Raw genomic sequence first — 17277 nt, 5'->3', positions numbered from 1 at the left:
GTTGTATTATTTATCGTGTACAGCAGAGTATCGAGCTGTTGCTAATCTTTTTGGCGTCTCGCGTTCATTAGTGTGTCAGTGCATTAAAGAAGTAAGCTGTGCAATAATAAAGCACTTTCCCAAAGCAATCACTTTTCCTAAGGGAGACGACCTCTTTCAAGTTTTGCAAGGTTACGAAGAGCAGTGGGGTTTTCCTATGTGAGCTGGTGCAATAGATGGCACGCACATACCAATATTAGCACCAGATAATAGCAACATAGAGTACGTGAATCGTAGAGGTTTTCACAGTATCGTGATGCAAGCGGTCGCTGACTGTAATTACATGTTCCTGGATGTGGTTATAGGATGGCCTGGTAGCGTCCATGATGCGCGAATTCTTTCTAACTTTACACTTTTCTCACATGGAAATAAGAAACGTCTTTTCGCTCCCGACATTGTGAAGGAAATTAGCGGACTGGAAATAGCACCGTTTCTCCTAGGTGACCCGAAAGAGGTAGTCTCGGCACGTCAAAAAAGCGGCACCGTGCCGAGTTTTTAGCTATATCAGCAAAATGAGCAATAATAAGCGCGAAAAGGAAATGGCGGGAATTAAAATAAACAAAGATGGCGGCGACACCAAGATGCATGAAATGGAGTGATGAAAAAACAAGAAGTCTAATAACTCTTTGGTGCGACGAAAATATACAAATTGCATTGGGTAATTCAAAAGGATCCAAAGATAAAAGCAAGGTTTACAAGTCCTTACTGGTAAGCCATTTTATTGTGATATCAGACATATTGTATTAGCTTCGACTGTGAATCGACTCGTATAGATTTTACATACTCTGTGCACTGGCGTTAGTGGAACGTTATTTGGCGGACAATATTCATGTATTCTGCTATGCCAAGCTCTTTTTTTGAAAGTGGTATCCTATTCAAAAGAAATTAGCCAGGCATAGTACAACATATGAATACTGCACCTTTCAATAGTTCATTGATGCATTGAGGCTGTACGTTTACGTATCTATAACCTTTATTGACAGTGCGTGTTATTGTAAGTTGTCCATTTACAACTTATATTTCCTACATAGTAGGAATAAATTGCCACGAACGCATTACTATTTTGCTTGGTTCAATGCATTATTGTTATTTAAAAAAGGTGCAACATGTTATTCATTTTAAAGGAGCAATTACAAGAAAGAGGCTATGAAGATATTACACTAAAAGAAGTAATTAATAAAATTAAGAAATTGAAGCAAAAATATAAAAGTGAAAAAGACAATGCTAAGAAGAGTGGGAATGGGAGAAAAAAGCCATGGAAATACTTTCAACAGTTGGATAGATTTTTATCCCAAAGACCTAATGTGACTCCAGTGGTTTTACTTGACATCATGGCTGAGGCTGATAGTCAAAAAAATAGTCAGTCGGACATGTTGAGAGATGATGTTGATGATGAAAATGATGACATCATTAATGGTATTATTTTGAAATGAAATGTTTTCACATTTTGCTTAATGATGATAATATGATCTTGTCACAAAACATTTTTTGCTTTTAATCTTACAGATATTGTCAGTAAGTATGGTAGAGGTGATAAATCCATCAAAAGATTATGATGATTATGAAAAGACATGTGATTATGAAAAAGTTATATATAGTGATGGAGCACACACAACAGAGAATGGATGTATGATGGTATACTTTGAAGAAGAACCATTTTCTTGCCCAAATTGTGACAGTTCAAATGAAACAGGTAACATTTGTATGGAAGACAATTTCTGTTTGTTATTTCATCAAAACAAGATATGTGCCCCAGCTATCTAGTAATTGTTTTCAAAATTAATTAAACTTTAGTTAATGTGGAAGTAAATCAACAGACTGTAGCTGAGAATCGAGCTATTGAATATGATAAAGGGAATGACAAACCAAAGCCAGACTTAGGAGAAAAGAGTCTTGGAAACACTTACAAACTAGGAAAGAAACAAAAGAAAAAAAGGAGTTCTATTGAAAAGAGCATGGATGCTGTCCTGGAACAATTCAGGGCAATGTCAAATGATGATTTTGAAAGGTATATTCACCTTCTTTATATATTGCTTGTTTTGTTTTTTTTGGTAAAAAATACCAGAAACTTTTGATTTGGACATCTACCCCTCAGATGTATTCAGCTTTGACAATGTCTGTCACAATCATTATTTGATTATAATTTTGTAGGTATAAAAAGCTTGAAGAATTTAAATTGGAAAAATCCGAATCAACCATATCAAACCAACCAAGTGATCGTGGGTTCATCCATAATGCCTCGTTCGACGACTGTTAATAGCTATCAAAATCGCATTCATGAAAAAAAGTAGAGATTTACTCCTTGCATCAGTCCATGACTTGCTTTTCATCAGTTTTTCCCGTGCTTTTTCCTGAAATTCGTACGCCTGCGGATATAAATCAACCATACCAAATATTTATTTTATTTAGATTATTGAAAGGCGCCATTTTGAATAAACCGCCAAATTGACGTCATTTACAGCAAAATGACCCGCTGACAATTGGAGTACCCCAAGGAAATTTACGGCCTGTCAAAATGAGAAAATTTGCTCGTGTAAACGCAAATCAAGTGCTATAAAAATGAGTTCGCGTGCCTAAATTTTGGAGTAACGTGCCAAAATTGATTACCGTGTAAACGGGCCTTATATCAACATTATTTTCCTAAGTTAGCCACATACATGAATAAATGGTCGTACTTATTTAATTTTTTAGTTACAACCTCCTTGTAAGTAGGTTATAATAGATATTGTTCAGTTCGTTTAGTTATATGATTGCTGATGGTTAAATAGTTATTAATATCACGGTTTGTAAAATGTACAACCTACTGTGGATTTCTTTTTTCGTTTGTTTCTTGATGTTTGAGCTAGAATATTTAAGATATCATTCCTTTAAAACATTTTGTACATATATTGCACTGTCTTTGATTTCACAATTCGCTAATTTGCCAGGAATGTAGTATAAAATGTGTCACAATTCAGTTAGTCAAAAGTAATATTTCGGCACATTGACGAAAAATTTTGACTTATTATGCTACCCAAACATCAACGTAAACACAACTCTCACAAAGGTCGTTTTAAGAAAGTGTTAACATGGTTTCATATCCTTGTATTAGTTTTTGCAACCATGCAAGAGGTAAATAAATTATTTTTAATGAATATTTGATGGTCCATTACTAAAAATGCCTCACAATGTCAGATACAAAATCGTCTTTTTTAAAAAACAATACTAAAAGAGGATTATGATATAAATCAGTTACGTTCTACGACAGATTTGACCTGTTTCAATTTCATGACAACAGCATAACAAAACCGACAACTCATCTTGAAATTTTAAATTCAATAAGGGTTGACATTAAAAAGTAAGTGTTTTTTTAGAATTTAGGACAAGTCTTTGAACTACAAAAATTAATCTTTGTGGTCAAAGCTTCATGTTATGCAGATATAATGGAGCCGAATGAGGTAAATTATAGCTAGTGGAGTTGTTTTAATTCCAGCCACGTGACCAATAACACGTGGTATTGTATTTATTCTGAAAATATTGTGACATCAGTTTATGATGTCATAATAAATTAATAACTAAAGATCAGGCACAGAATAGATACATAACAGAAACGCCACTCGATGTCGGAGACTTTGTTGTTCGTGTCCCCAGTTTTCGGTAATGTTAATCCGGGAACTTTACACGGCGGCCATGTTTTCAGCCAGATAAATGCAGCCTGATCGCAATGTAATTTATAGTGCCAAGGACAAGTTTTTAACCAAAAACTAAAATAGTTCGGCACATTGGCAGTTTTTTGCGTTTTTCAAGTAGATACAGTAAATCGCAGCAAGTCTTCTATGTCTTATCGGTTAATTCGATGTCGTATTTGAAAAATAAGTGTAGAAACATTCAAAGTAGAACTTGAATACGGACGACATGTCGTCTGTCCTGTCTGTTCATCAAAGTTCTAGAGGTAAGGGTCAGTTTATTTGTCTATGTTTTTTCTTGGACTGTGAGTAAACCTGCTCTGCATTAAATTCTTCAATTTTGTTTAGTTTAAAGATGTTTGACTTTTATATATTTCCGACATTTCCTTTTGGTGGTGGTAAAGTCACGATTTGCAAATTTATCGCTTAATAGATACGCAATCCCATTCGGACAAAAAGCTTTAACAAATAATCATGTGGAAACTCTGCACATACATCAACTGGTGGAATTGCCCGGAGGACTTTTAATATATTTGCCCCAACGTTGGAATTTTTGGTTGTAGCAGAAAAGCAATTGACGAAAGTATCTTCCAGTGTCTTTATGTATTCCAGGTATCTTCTAGCTGGGACATTCAACCCACCAAAATTCTTACTATCATATGCTTTGAAATAGCAGAAAAGCTGTTGATCACTGTCAAAATCATTTGATGTCAAAATTCTCTTGCATTCATCACAGCTGTGCATCTTGAATGATTTTTTCAGCAAGTAGCCAGCAACATAAGCTACAGCATTATCTTGAATGAAGTTAGAAGTCACATTATGTTCTCTATAATCTGCTGGTCCAATTGAAAGAATGCTTGGATGGGATTGTGGCATGTTGTCTACATGTTTTGGCTTTGATATATTTGCTGTTGTGCATTGAACCAAGAGGATATCCATATCTTTAGCACAGTTTCCTTTTAATGATGTAAGAAGCGCACTAAAAAAACAACTTTCTCTTGTGAACTGTATTGGTGTGGGGTTGTCACTATTCCCCCCTTGTTTTCGTATGCTTCCAGAAAAATTTTCAAGTGGGTCGGTGTTCAGCCTTCTGGTAAGTAGGTAAGTAAAGTTGTGGGCTGTTTGCAATGTACTCCATATGTTTATAATTGCACTAATTGTAACCAACCAACCTTTTAATGATTTTATCCTGCCTGTTACATCCTTATTGCCATTGAAAACTTTAATTTTTTTAATAAATTGTAAGGATTCTTGCAAAAATGTGATGTGTGAACTCTTGGTTGTGATTGGTCTTCTCAACTCTTTAATTGCTTTTAGATTGGAGCTATTTACACAATCAAAGAGGGAATCAAACTTCAAGAGAAACTCTGCAGTTCCACTAGCACAAGATGATAATCCTCAAAAGCTAACATATGTGCAAATAGCTGCTGCAATGGTATGACTAAAAATCTGTGTAGCATATTTGACTTTCATTTTTTGGAAGTTAGTTGGATAGATGTGTTTATCTGTCAACTTTGGAGCAGTTCTGATGGATGCATTTTGTCTTTTACATAGAAGTTCTCTATGTCCTTCCAACTGACAACATGTTGTCCAAATTGGAAATTGTAGTTCATCAGATTGTTTCTTGTGCACTTTATCAGATGTGGTGGATCAAACATGAGGTAAACTTTCTTGTTATTGAGCAGAAACCATGGTTGGTCACAATTTACATCTAAGCAAAGAGACAAGCTATAGAAGTTGGACCCCATGTCTGATATAATGACAAGGACATTCAATCCAATTCCCTTCAATTTATCAATGACTTCTTTGATTATTTCTTCAAAAACATCAACAGAACACGACAAGTACATAACCCAATAGTTGCTTCCACCCCCCAGAAACACTTCTTAACATTAGCACAAGACCAGATGTTGCAACTTAGTTTGTTCTGCACCCACCACCAGTCTTCCACACCTACTATTTTGTCGACTGTGATATTGTAGTAAAGGTGGGTCTTTAAAGATAGCTCATCAACACATAATGTACACGTCTTTTCCATTTCACTCATATGTAGCACTTTCTCTTTTAATAGGTTTAATGTTGCTTGTGGTATGCTTGTTTTCATAGGAATTCTTGAAACAAATCTTATTGATGTCATTGATGGCAGAATAAAACGCTTTGATAGAAGCCTGTATGCTTTTCCACTAGCATGGCATAAAGAAATAGCTAATGATCGTAATTCTGGTGAGTATCTTCGACCATGTGTCTTTTTTGAGTGGAGCTTCATTTGTAACCTTCTAAAGCTGGCTAGATGCTCAGGCAGGTTTTTTAGTGCAGCTTCTAATGTGCAATCTATATCCTCTTTCACCAGATTTTTTATCCTTCTGCTCAGCCTTCGTATTTTTTTATTCTTAGTTTGAATTTTTTTTTTTTGTTTTCTCTTCCTAGGGGTGTTATTTGAGAGGGATTGGTTTGTTTGACCACTGAAATCTCGTTTTGAACACTCAGGTGCATTGTCTAAAGAAAATTTGTGGTCATTGAAAAACTTTGTTAACTAGCTTATGTGTAAAGTCTTAATGTAATCTAGCTGTTGCAAAACCATTACATTTTACCTTCTTCATTTTCATTTGATTGATTCATGGGAATATTATATATTTGGTTGCCTTCAGTTGTTTGATTTTCTTCTATAAAGAAATGTGCAACTACAGGGTTAGATGCCACTTATAAAAATTGGAAAAGTTACACTCTCCAACCTTCCATTTCATCAATGTTAAAACTTGCACCATGCTTATTGTCGCACTCTTTGCTATGTTGCCCTCTTATTCCTTCAAAGTGTTTTAATTAAGTCAGTATCAACAACTTTATGTACATGGTATTGCATGTCACCAACTAACCTGTAACATTGGCTATTTCTTCATGTTGAGATTTCTTTGCTGTAATCAAATTTTTTTGTAATCATTCAGTTCTCCCCGTTTTTTTATCTACTTCATTCTATGTAGCTTGCTAAGTGAATTATGTGTATAATTTCTAAGAATTCTTTTCCTCATTTTTTGTAAAAATAGTGTTTCGTTGTTTTATTTATACTTACTTGAAATCTATTGGAAAATAAAATGTGAAAAATTACTTATTTACCTGATGGAGCATATTGAATTTCTTTTCTTTCAATTGCCCTTCGTTTTTTCCCAATTTGGGGTGGAGGATTGGGAATTTTGAATAGAGTTGGCTTACTCTGAGGATTTAATCTCTTCTTTTCCATGCTGGTGAACATGCAGTCCTCAAAATGATCTGTACACAGTTTACAATTCTTGTAAAGATATTCTGCACTTTTGCCCAAAAGATCTTCACGACGACAATTGTTTACCCATTTCTTTGATCTGAAATACAAAGAAATGCTTAAATACTTAATTGCCCATGCAGCATTACATAAAATTTCCATAACACTTGCAAACAAAAAATACGCTTACCTCTCTGGATCCTTTGGAAAACGAAAAAAACTTAAATCAGGACGAGTTCGTTTGCTTTGTGTGCAGTTGATGGCAGCACAATGAGTTCTTGACCCACTCTTTAGTTTGTTCTCTTTTGCCATGAAATATTTGTGTATGAATGACACAGAGAGAGTAGCACATAAAAACCTTGCAATAACTGTATAGCTTTCCAGCACAAAATGAATGATGGTCCTGGTTACTATTAAACATGCAAATTCACACAGCAAAAACTTTCCAAGTTTTTTGTTAAAAAAAGAGTTAAAAAACAACTTTATTGTTAAACATATACAGATTTGACAAACAAGATGAAATTACAAAGTTTCATTTTCAATGATGCAGATGCAATGCAAAATAACAAGTCAAAAAACTTGAATTCAAACATTCAAACAACAAATCTACTGGGAAATTGCCTTTCAATATCATACACGTTGTAAAAACATTCATCTCGTAACCAATACAATTCAATGAGAGAAACTTATAAAACCCGTAGAATACGAATGACGAACGTATATTGTATTAAAACTATTTCTTACCTTATTTCCTTTATATCCTGCTTAAAGGCATTAAAATTGTTGTCCATATGTGAATCAAAACCCATTAATTTTATGAAAAACAACTCTCCATAATACTAATCTGTATACATTCTGGCCAGTTTATCCAGAGCCCTCTATAGTATAAGAGTTGGGACAAACGGTCTGGGGCGAGCGCGGAGCCGCCATTTTGGTTCCTACTTGCAAAGTGAAACTATAATAATACTATTGGAAATTGGGTTTATATGCAAAAGAAGAAAGCAATTTAAGCTTATTCCATGGTAGTATCAAATATATTAGGAATAATAGCAAGCTCTTTGCGTTTTTTTAACGATTTGCGGCAGACCTGATTTAATTTCATTGGTTTGAGCTTCGTTTGCGGTTTACTAGTTCGTGCTTCAAATTGATCGTGACCCATTGTAAGAAGTATTTTTCGTACGTGAACGTGTTTTCTCGGCTTATGTTCCGACTCTGTAACAAGTTTTCAAGATCTTTAAGCTTGGTGGCAAGCGGCAATGTTATCCTGGCATCAGTGTTATCAAATACTTGGACAAGACTTTGTTCGAAACTTCGAATCATAGTAATCATGCAGATTTGGTCCGGAGAGATTTGTGTTCAAGATTTGTAACAATTTAATGGTAGTGAGTGATTTATGCCCCCCCAATTTAATCCAAGCATGATATTTTTTATTCTGAAAGATCACAAAATTTTCTTGCTCAGCAGAAAATGACAGACTTTTTTACTTTTTAGTTATTGAAATATGCAATGATTTGACCAAGATGCATTTGGCCTTAAACGTTTTATTCCTTTATATGAAGTTATTTCGCCTTTATCACTTTATAAAGTATTAAAGTTTATTTCTAATAAAGTTTGTTAGGGATTCTGCTGAAAATTTTGGTGAAGCATTTCTTTAAAATGAATATATTATTTCTATAATATGAAACATTTCTGTTGTTGAAGAACAGTCTGTTTGCTATAAATGCTACTGTTTGTAGTCTTTTATACAGCATATGAGTCTGATCCAATCTTTAATTTAGCAAAGAGTTAAATTTATTGGTTGAGGAATGACAAAACTTCTATATGTGTTTAATGATCAAACAGGGTGTGTTGGAGGAGCTCAGCCCGTTTGTTCAAATTCTATGCCTTGTATTGCCAGTGAAATATATATATCAAAAGCTAGCAGCACCTAAATATATATCAGAAAGCGGCAATATTTTAATATATATGAGAAAGGCAGCAACAGTTGTAATATACATTAAAAGCCCAAATAGCTGAAATTATGGAGATATGCCTCTGTGATCTTATAAACCAAAACCTACAATTAAAATATCATCAACAAGTCTAGAAGTAATGTTCTACTTTGAGCTACAGAAGTAGGGTACATTTGTACAATTCAATACCAAAAATATATTGTACTCAGCTGTTTCATTGAATATCCTAATTATAATTACTTCATTTTTAAATGATGAACTAAAAATACAAAATACAACATGGAAAATCATAAGAGTTTCTGTGATTTGGTGTAGTTTTTAGTATGGAAGTGGCTGAGAATTGAGAGGTTTGTAGATTGACCAATTTCAGAACATAATGAGAAATCATCTTCGATTAAAAACAAGCTTTGGAGTAAGAAAACTATTGAAACTGCATCAGCACGAACTTTGCAATGTTATTTGGCCCAAAATGTTTCTCTACTTGAGTCAGTTAATTGAACCTTATATCAAAAGCAGTTCAGCACAACAATCACCATACGCAATCAAATTTCGTAAGTTCGACGTAAAGGCATTTCTTTCATTTTTTTCGTAATCCTCGATTTATGCGATATGTAATGACATTTAGTAGCCTTCAACAATCAGTTATTACACACTTATCCATAAAAAAACGCAATATTATCTCAAAATACTGTATTACTAGCAGCAATTGCTATATAAACACAAGCTAAAATTTCAAAACTAGGAACCAAAATGGCGGAAATTGATCAGGTGATCAATATTGCCCAATCAACGTAAGCTAAACGGATAACAATAGATGTCCCAACTCTTATACTATAGAGGGCTCTGAGTTTATCTGGCTGGAAAAATGGCGGACGCAAAAGATGCGCACTAGAAAACTGGGTACAAGTCAATGAACTCCATAACAACGTTGTTGTGGAGTTCACAACGTTGTTGTAGAGTTCACTGGTACAAGTAGGGGACAGATTTTTCGCTGAGTGGCGTTTCTGTTATGTATCTATTCTGTGGCCAAACTTTATGCTACGCACTTGCACTATTTTGATTAGTAGTTTTTTTTGCATTTTCCATGGTATACTGAGTTCTCAGTCTTAATGATTATGAATGGTCTTTAGAAAGAAGACAAGGCTACGAAATAGCTTGTGATGCAGGGTAGAAAGTACATAATACTTACTCGACAGTGCTCTTTGTTAGTATGTATTGGCGTACAGAGGTTATCATTTAAGTGGGTGCAGCAAGCATTTTCTCAATGTTTTAGATTGAGAGTAACTTTTTTACTCCAGCGCAAGAAGCAGTTAGCTTGTCGGTAAATTAAACTTCGTGGGTCTTTTACACATAATAAACATGGAAATATTTCACATTAACGCATAAAAGGTCCCAGTAAAGAAATAACGCTGTCATTTGATCATACGTCAAAAGAAATAGAAAAAGAGTGTAAAATGCATGATGAAATAATTTCCGTATCTTATTTACAGAATTTATTTCTTCTGATGACAACTATACGCTATACTGCATGTTTTAAAATGTTCTTCGTTACTGAGTTATTTTATACTTTTGATGATGATGCTCCACAAAAAATAAGGAATTGTTTCATGGTTCTAGCAAAAACATTATCCCAAGCGTGTCTGACAAGTCTTGCAAAGCATTTTTTTATTGTTGATTTTACGTCCTCAATTTTTTTTCAAAACCAGATTGGTTCATTTCGTTGTTTTTGATATCGTCACATCATGTTCATACTAGTCAATTGTTACCTGAAAATCTTAGGACCAACATTTATGGAAAATTTTGCATGTGAAAAGTTTTTAAGCAGAATTATTAGCTAACTGTCTAGCTTGCAGCAGAACTAAAAAGTTCGTACGTACAAACCTGCACAAAGTATTGAAATTTAAGGTTTGCATGGGGAGCCCTATCTTAGTTTTGCACCGTGAATCCTCAAATAGCTATACTGGGATATAGATATGTTGATATTAATAAGAATAAGCAGAATGTTAGCCGAAACATACTTACTAATTTCTTCTACCTCAATATACATTTAACCGTTTTGAGCAGGACAAACTTAGAAAAAAAGGACGTTTTTATGATCATATAGATCATAATTAAATGCGTATGTTTCGTTTCTTGTTAGCTTATACAATTTTTCCTATTTTTGAGGTCGTTAAGACTAACCATATATAATAAGCATTATCAAACATTTGCAAGTACACGGAAACGAAAAGTGCTCTAGTAATATTGGAGGGAAGACATTAAAACTCAAGTTCTTAATTTATCCAGCAGTTGTTTGGGTCTTAAGAAAGAAGTATAAAGAGTGTTAAAATTAAAATCGAATACAATAACCTTGTTTTATGGGAAATACCTCAAATGAATGAATTAGTAGGTGAATGCTTATCAGAAATTGCGGGATTGCTGCGAACAGTCGACATAAACTTTGGCAGGCTTCAAACAGACGTGAACAACTTAAGAATGGAAAATGACCATTTAAAGGAAAGTAATGAACAACTAGAGGAAAGTTTTGACCGATTAAGGGCAAAGGAAAATGACCAGTTAAAGGCAAGCCATGACCAGTTAAAAGCAAGCCATGAGCCGTTAAAAGCAAGCCATGACCAGTTAAAGGCAAGCAATGCTCAGTTGAAGGAAAGTAATGCCTAGCTGTGGGCAAGCTATGCAGAAATGCAAAAGCAAATTAACAAAATAAAACAGAGCAATACAACTTAATTGAACAATATTTTGGACATAGTCACATATTTTTGAGCAGATTTCTAGCACGACAATTCTGTTATTCAACACCCATAAATTCATCATTAGCTTAGCAGCACAATATTCTTGACATGACTCGACCCATTTCCCCACGCGACCTATATACTGGTGAAATCTCGATTTGTGTCTGTCTGTCTGTCTGTCTATCTGTCTGTTAAAAATTCCGGGGGGGGGGGATTTTTAGGGAATGAGGGGGAGTGCACAATCACACATAGTAGAACCTTCCGGAACTTCTGTAAGTTTCTGTTTTATTTTAAACGATTGTTAGAAGACAAAAATTTCTTGCTCTTATACTACAAGTGTTTATGACTTGAAGTACAACTGCTTTTGTGCAACTAGCTGCAATTGCTTTCAATGACACCAAACAACATATGAATTTTTCTTATTATACATTGAAGGACTTTTAACTATGGCGAAATTCAATTTCAAACAGAGAACATAGTATGCTGTAACTCTTATTTAGCTTCTTAATTCTCTTGTAAAATATATGCCTTCCTCAAAACATCAATTGGAAGTTTTAAAATGTAAAACTGTTCGATCCAAATTTATAACCTCCGCTGTGTGAAAAATTCTATTCCTCATTACAAGCAGAGGTGTAACTAAAACGTTCATTGGGAGGTTAGTTGAGTTATGAGAAGTCATTATCAACACAAACAGTAGCTACTTCTCAGGACTCTATTGACCTAGACGTTCAGCTTATACAAGCTTATGAACCTTGACTTCACTAAAGAGTCTTTTCACAATTCAACAAATTGTTATAAACAGATGGAATGCAAAAAAATTGTTTAAGTTTTGCACTGTCCTAGCTCAAGCTCCGTGCACACAGTTGTTATTGATTAGAGGAAAGATGAATTGGTAACTTTGTTAATACTGTTGAGTTTAACTTTGTATCAGATAACTCGAAATGGAATAGTTATAAAATGCAGATTTGAATGTAAGGTTGCAGCTTATTTTAAACTCTTCTATTAGACTGGTTATTTATGTAATGAACGTAGATATCTTAGAGAGGACTTAATCTTCACCAAAATTAAACCAATCAACGTGTGCCATTTGTCTCAGCCATGTAATAAACTCTTATATATTCGTTATTTGTTGTATACACAAACTTAACAAAGGAAAACGCTTTTAACTTATTATCTGTTGCGTGTTGCAACGTTTTGAATGCCAAACAATTCAAGAAAAATTAAATGTCTCTTATTATATCATTTAAAGAATATAGATTTATTAAAACTTTTACTTGTAATATTGGACAAATTTCTTAGTTTCCCCTAAATCTATTGTGTTCTCAGAATTAAATAAAACATCGTATATGAATCTACGCAATATATGTGATGACGTAATGCTTGAGGAATAAAATAGTTTACGAATGCAAGTTTTTACAAGTAGATGAAATGCTGGTCTTAGAAATCCTTTAAACTGACCAGAAAAGTCTGATAAAGTGCACAAGCAATTTTGACTCCATGAGAGCAGAGATTAAAAATAATCTAAAATTATTTTCTTAAACCACAAGTGCCTTTATTTACCACACTATAACATTTCTATGGTTTCATGCGTCATGGATATTGCATACTGTGTCGTGACTTTAATTTAATCTAACAGGTCTCCATGTTGGTCCCTGTTTTCACGAAAGATCGTTTTAATAAAGGAGAAAATTCTACAAATAGGCAAAGAAATTTCGAAAAAAAACATAATAAAACATGTAGGTTTTCCAATAGACCTTTTCAAGATTATCGCAGCCATATTGCAGGGGTGCAAAAACATTGCGCCGAGCGCGCGGTCACGCATGGCGTCCATAGCCACATACAATTTACCAAAGATGACGAAGAAAACAGAATTCTTCCTTATCTCGACTGTTTAGTAAAACAGGACAATCAAAAACTACGAACAACTGTTTATCGCAAGCAAACACATACTGACCGACTACTAGACCAATCATCTTACAACCCTACATCACACAAAGCCACCACAATCAGAACATTAACAAGACGTGCACAAATCATATGTGATTCACCGGAGGCTGTACACAATCTCAAACGTGTTTTTGACAAAAACAACAATAACTCTGACTTTATCAAACGCAACACTTACAAACCCAACGAACCCAACGAAACGAACAACTCAGTGACAACAGCAACGATAACTTACATCAAAGGTACGTCTGAGACTATCTCGCGTACCTTACGACCATACAACATACGTGTTGCACATAAACCAATCACAACGTTACGACAAGTACTAACGAACATAAACGACAAAAAACAACCCAACGAACGACAAGGTGCAGTTTACAAAAATAAACTGCTCCGACTGCCACGCCTCCTATATAGGGAAAACTGGCAGGAACTTAAACATAAGACTTACTGAACACAAACGAGCTACTAAGAAACAAGACAAAACTAATCACATTGCCGAGCATCACCGAGTCACAAAGCACAACATTGACTGGGACTCGGAAAAATGCATTACTTATAGTACTAACTATAGACAACGGCTTACATTAGAATGTTGGTATACCAACTTGGAACAAACCCCCCTGATCAGATCACAGCAATTACCTGCACCTTACAAACGACTTATTCACAATACAAACAAACGATCAACTAAAAAACTTTAAACTTCACACTAATTCACAATGAAAATACACAATCGACACCCACACATTTCCTGTACACACAATACAATGACGTGACTCATGTTGTGTCGTGACTCACTTAACTAAATTGAAAATTGAAGCAGAACGTCAAAATATTCCATGAAGAACGACTAGCCATCACATCAATCTTATAAATATGTAATCCTTTGAAAATATATGTGAATTTCATTTTTATCTAGCTACTTTTTATTTTCATTACTGAAAAAGCCAGCAATTTCTGTCTCAATTAAATAGAATTAAGTCATTGTGTTTTAAGCAAAGCAAAGACCTAAGAAATCGTTTAAAGCCATGGCTTGCATAAACTTTGTGAAATTATTTTTAGGTTTGAAAAGTTACCAAAACGGCAATGGCAATTGTGTTTAATACAGTAGAAGAGTACGTAAACACCAACAATGAAACTCTTGACAAACGGACTGAAGATTTGGATAGAATGAAAGAAGAAGCGGGTAAAAGAAAAGATGATGGTAGGAAGTTAATGGATTCATTAGCTGAGCTCCTTCAAATGGACGCTTCTTCGGAAATACAGCATCTCGCAAAAATAGTCGAAGAAAATTTGAAAAACATTGAGAATCTGCAAAAGCAAAATGAGGACCTGCGAAAGAACGATGATGAAAAAACAAAGCAAATTGAGGGCATGCAAAAGGAAATTGAGGGCCGCAAAAGGAAATTAGGGAAAAAGACAAACAAATCGAGAACTTGGAAAAGAAAATTGAGAACCTGCGAAAGAACGTTGATGGAAAAACAAAGCAAATTGAGGACCTGCAAGAGACAAATATCGAGATGAAAGGACGTTTTACCCAGAGCGAAGTGGAAAATGAGACATTGAGCAATAAAATTAACGAAATTCAAAAGATCATCCATAAAGACCCCGATATAAATTAATTACCAAGAGAACACTATTACTTTAATTACACAGACATACTACATCAACGTATTCGATTTAACTTATATAGCTATCATGCATCAATAATAATGCACCACTCTGTTATTTGCTGCTAGTTTATATTTTTAAATATACAAAAATTGCACATGCATAAAAAGCACTTCAATGATGTATTCAAACAGTGAACGAAAGTAATAGAAAATATCCACAATTGTCATTTTGCAACTTTTATAAACATCTATTGATTATTTCTGATTATTTCTAGCATTAAAATAAATGTCTTAGAAATTGATACTGCTGATTTTTGATTAGTTCGTTACTCTAAAGGCCTGTTCACACGATCTGATGTGTCGGATCCGATTGTTTCGGTTCCGATTTTTGTTGCTGTTCAGACGGTCCGATAATTTTGTTGATATTTATGTTCGTTTAGATATTTATAAATGTGAGAGCAGACATTTATGTTATGCAATACATTTATCAAAATATTTTGCTTAATTTGCTATATTAAGTCTTTTTCACATCTAATGTTTTGCGTTAAATGAAATTTGGAAAGTATAGACAGTGAGAGGTCGGGGACTAGTCGGCCTTCTTTGATCTTGTCAGATGAAAATAGAGCAAGTTCTATTTCCATCCGATTTTTCAGCCAGACGGATCAAACTGTCGAAAGCTCGCTTTATATGTGGTCACACGATCCGTTTTCTAGGTTCCGACAAAATCGGATCCGAAAAATTGGATCATGTGAACAGGCCTTAAGGAACGTACTTTTTTATTACGTAAAACACACTATTATAAATAGACTACATTTATTGCATTTATCCGACGCAATAAATACTCTGATTTGTTGTTGTTTGAGATATTCGTAATTTAACTTATTATTACTATGTAGTATAACATGAACTGCATTATTCTATGTGAACTCAACAAACGAAATTAGATTAAACCTAAAATTCAAAATGTATAAGAGAAGAAAATGGCAATGATATGTTAGATGGAGTTGGCTGCTGTTTGAATTATAGCGCTGCATCCTACTATTGAATTGGTCAGTTGGAAGCAAGTGATGAAGAAAAGAATCAGAGAATACAAGCATTGAAGAATAAAATACAAGGATTAGAACAAATCAATGTAAAATTCGAAATTGCTCAAAAGAAGGTGTCGCTGCTCGAAGAGATAGTTCGCTGATTACCTTAGTTAGGAACGAACTATATCAACATTATTTTCCTAAGTTAGCCACATACATGAATAAATCACCGTACATAATCAGCTAATTTTTTAGTTACAACCTCCTTGTAAGTAGGTTATAATAGATATTGTTCAGTTCGTTTAGTTATATGATTGCTGATGTAACATTTCTCGGAATGTAATATAAAATGTGTCACAATTAAAAATAACAAGAGTGAAAGCAAAAGTTTGCAAGCATTTTTTTGCACTTTGCCAATATATATGCACATTTAAACACCAAACATATAAGCAAAAAACTCAAACTGTCATATGTTTCAGTTAGTCAAAAGTAATATTCGGCACATTGATGAAAAATTTTGACGTATTATGTTACCCAAACATCACCAACGTAAACACAACTGTCACTAAGGTCGTTTTTAAAACGTGTTAACATGGTTTCATATCCTTGTATTTGTTTTTGCAGATTTGACCTTTTCAATTTCATGACAACAGCATAACGAAACCGAAAAACTCATCTTGAAATTTTAAATTCAATATGGGTTGACATTAAAAAGTAAGTGTTTTTTAAGAATTTGGGACAAATCTTTGAACTACAAAAATTAATCTTTGTGGTCAAAGCCTCATGTTATGCAGATATAATGGAGCCGAATGAGGTTAATTATAGCTAGTGGAATTGTTTTCATTCCAGCCACGTGACCAATAACACGTGGTATTGTATTTATTCTGAAAATATTGTGACATCAGTTTATGATGTCATAAAAAATTTTTATAATTTTGTGAAAGGCCTATTGCTAATGCGTATGTAATATACACGACTAGTTTTTTAAAATAGACATGTTTCGACACGTCATGATGCCATCTTCAGTATGAGTGAAATAATAAAT

The 17277-nt window shown here is 34.1% G+C and overlaps 3 protein-coding genes across 4 annotated transcripts; 2 read left to right on the top strand and 1 right to left on the bottom strand.

Annotated features, from left to right (window-relative positions):
• The first annotated feature begins 495 nt into the window (after positions 1 to 495).
• Positions 496 to 2304, top strand: LOC124434371. Of its 2 annotated transcripts, XM_046984261.1 has the most exons (5): positions 496 to 747; positions 1164 to 1455; positions 1546 to 1732; positions 1834 to 2047; positions 2191 to 2304. In XM_046984261.1, exons 2-5 carry the CDS (start codon positions 1420 to 1422, stop codon positions 2294 to 2296), a joined length of 543 nt encoding a protein of 180 aa, XP_046840217.1. In that variant the 5' UTR covers positions 496 to 747; positions 1164 to 1419; the 3' UTR covers positions 2297 to 2304. The 2 variants fall into 2 exon arrangements, with proteins under 2 accessions (XP_046840217.1, XP_046840216.1); XM_046984260.1 differs by lacking the exon at positions 496 to 747 and having other exon boundaries at positions 974 to 1455.
• Positions 2305 to 5141: 2837 nt separating this feature from the next.
• On the bottom strand, positions 5142 to 7322 carry LOC124435331. Its single transcript, XM_046985266.1, has 6 exons — positions 7148 to 7322; positions 6816 to 7057; positions 6578 to 6616; positions 6437 to 6508; positions 6296 to 6367; positions 5142 to 6200 (listed from the first exon to the last, which is right to left on the bottom strand). Exons 1-6 carry the CDS (start codon positions 7267 to 7269, stop codon positions 5515 to 5517), a joined length of 1233 nt encoding a protein of 410 aa, XP_046841222.1. The 5' UTR covers positions 7270 to 7322; the 3' UTR covers positions 5142 to 5514.
• A 7355-nt stretch (positions 7323 to 14677) lies between these two features.
• Positions 14678 to 15115, top strand: LOC124435158 (peroxisomal and mitochondrial division factor 1-like). Its single transcript, XM_046985108.1, has one exon. The coding sequence runs from the start codon at positions 14678 to 14680 to the stop codon at positions 15113 to 15115; it is 438 nt and encodes a 145-aa protein (XP_046841064.1).
• The last annotated feature ends 2162 nt before the right edge of the window (positions 15116 to 17277 follow it).

The sequence above is a fragment of the Xenia sp. Carnegie-2017 genome, unplaced genomic scaffold, assembly GCF_021976095.1.
Source record: "Xenia sp. Carnegie-2017 unplaced genomic scaffold, XeniaSp_v1 HiC_scaffold_14, whole genome shotgun sequence".
Lineage (NCBI taxonomy): Eukaryota > Metazoa > Cnidaria > Anthozoa > Malacalcyonacea > Xeniidae > Xenia > Xenia sp. Carnegie-2017.
The sequence above is the reverse complement of the archived record's forward strand: the minus strand, read 5'-3'. Positions and strand labels throughout refer to the sequence as shown.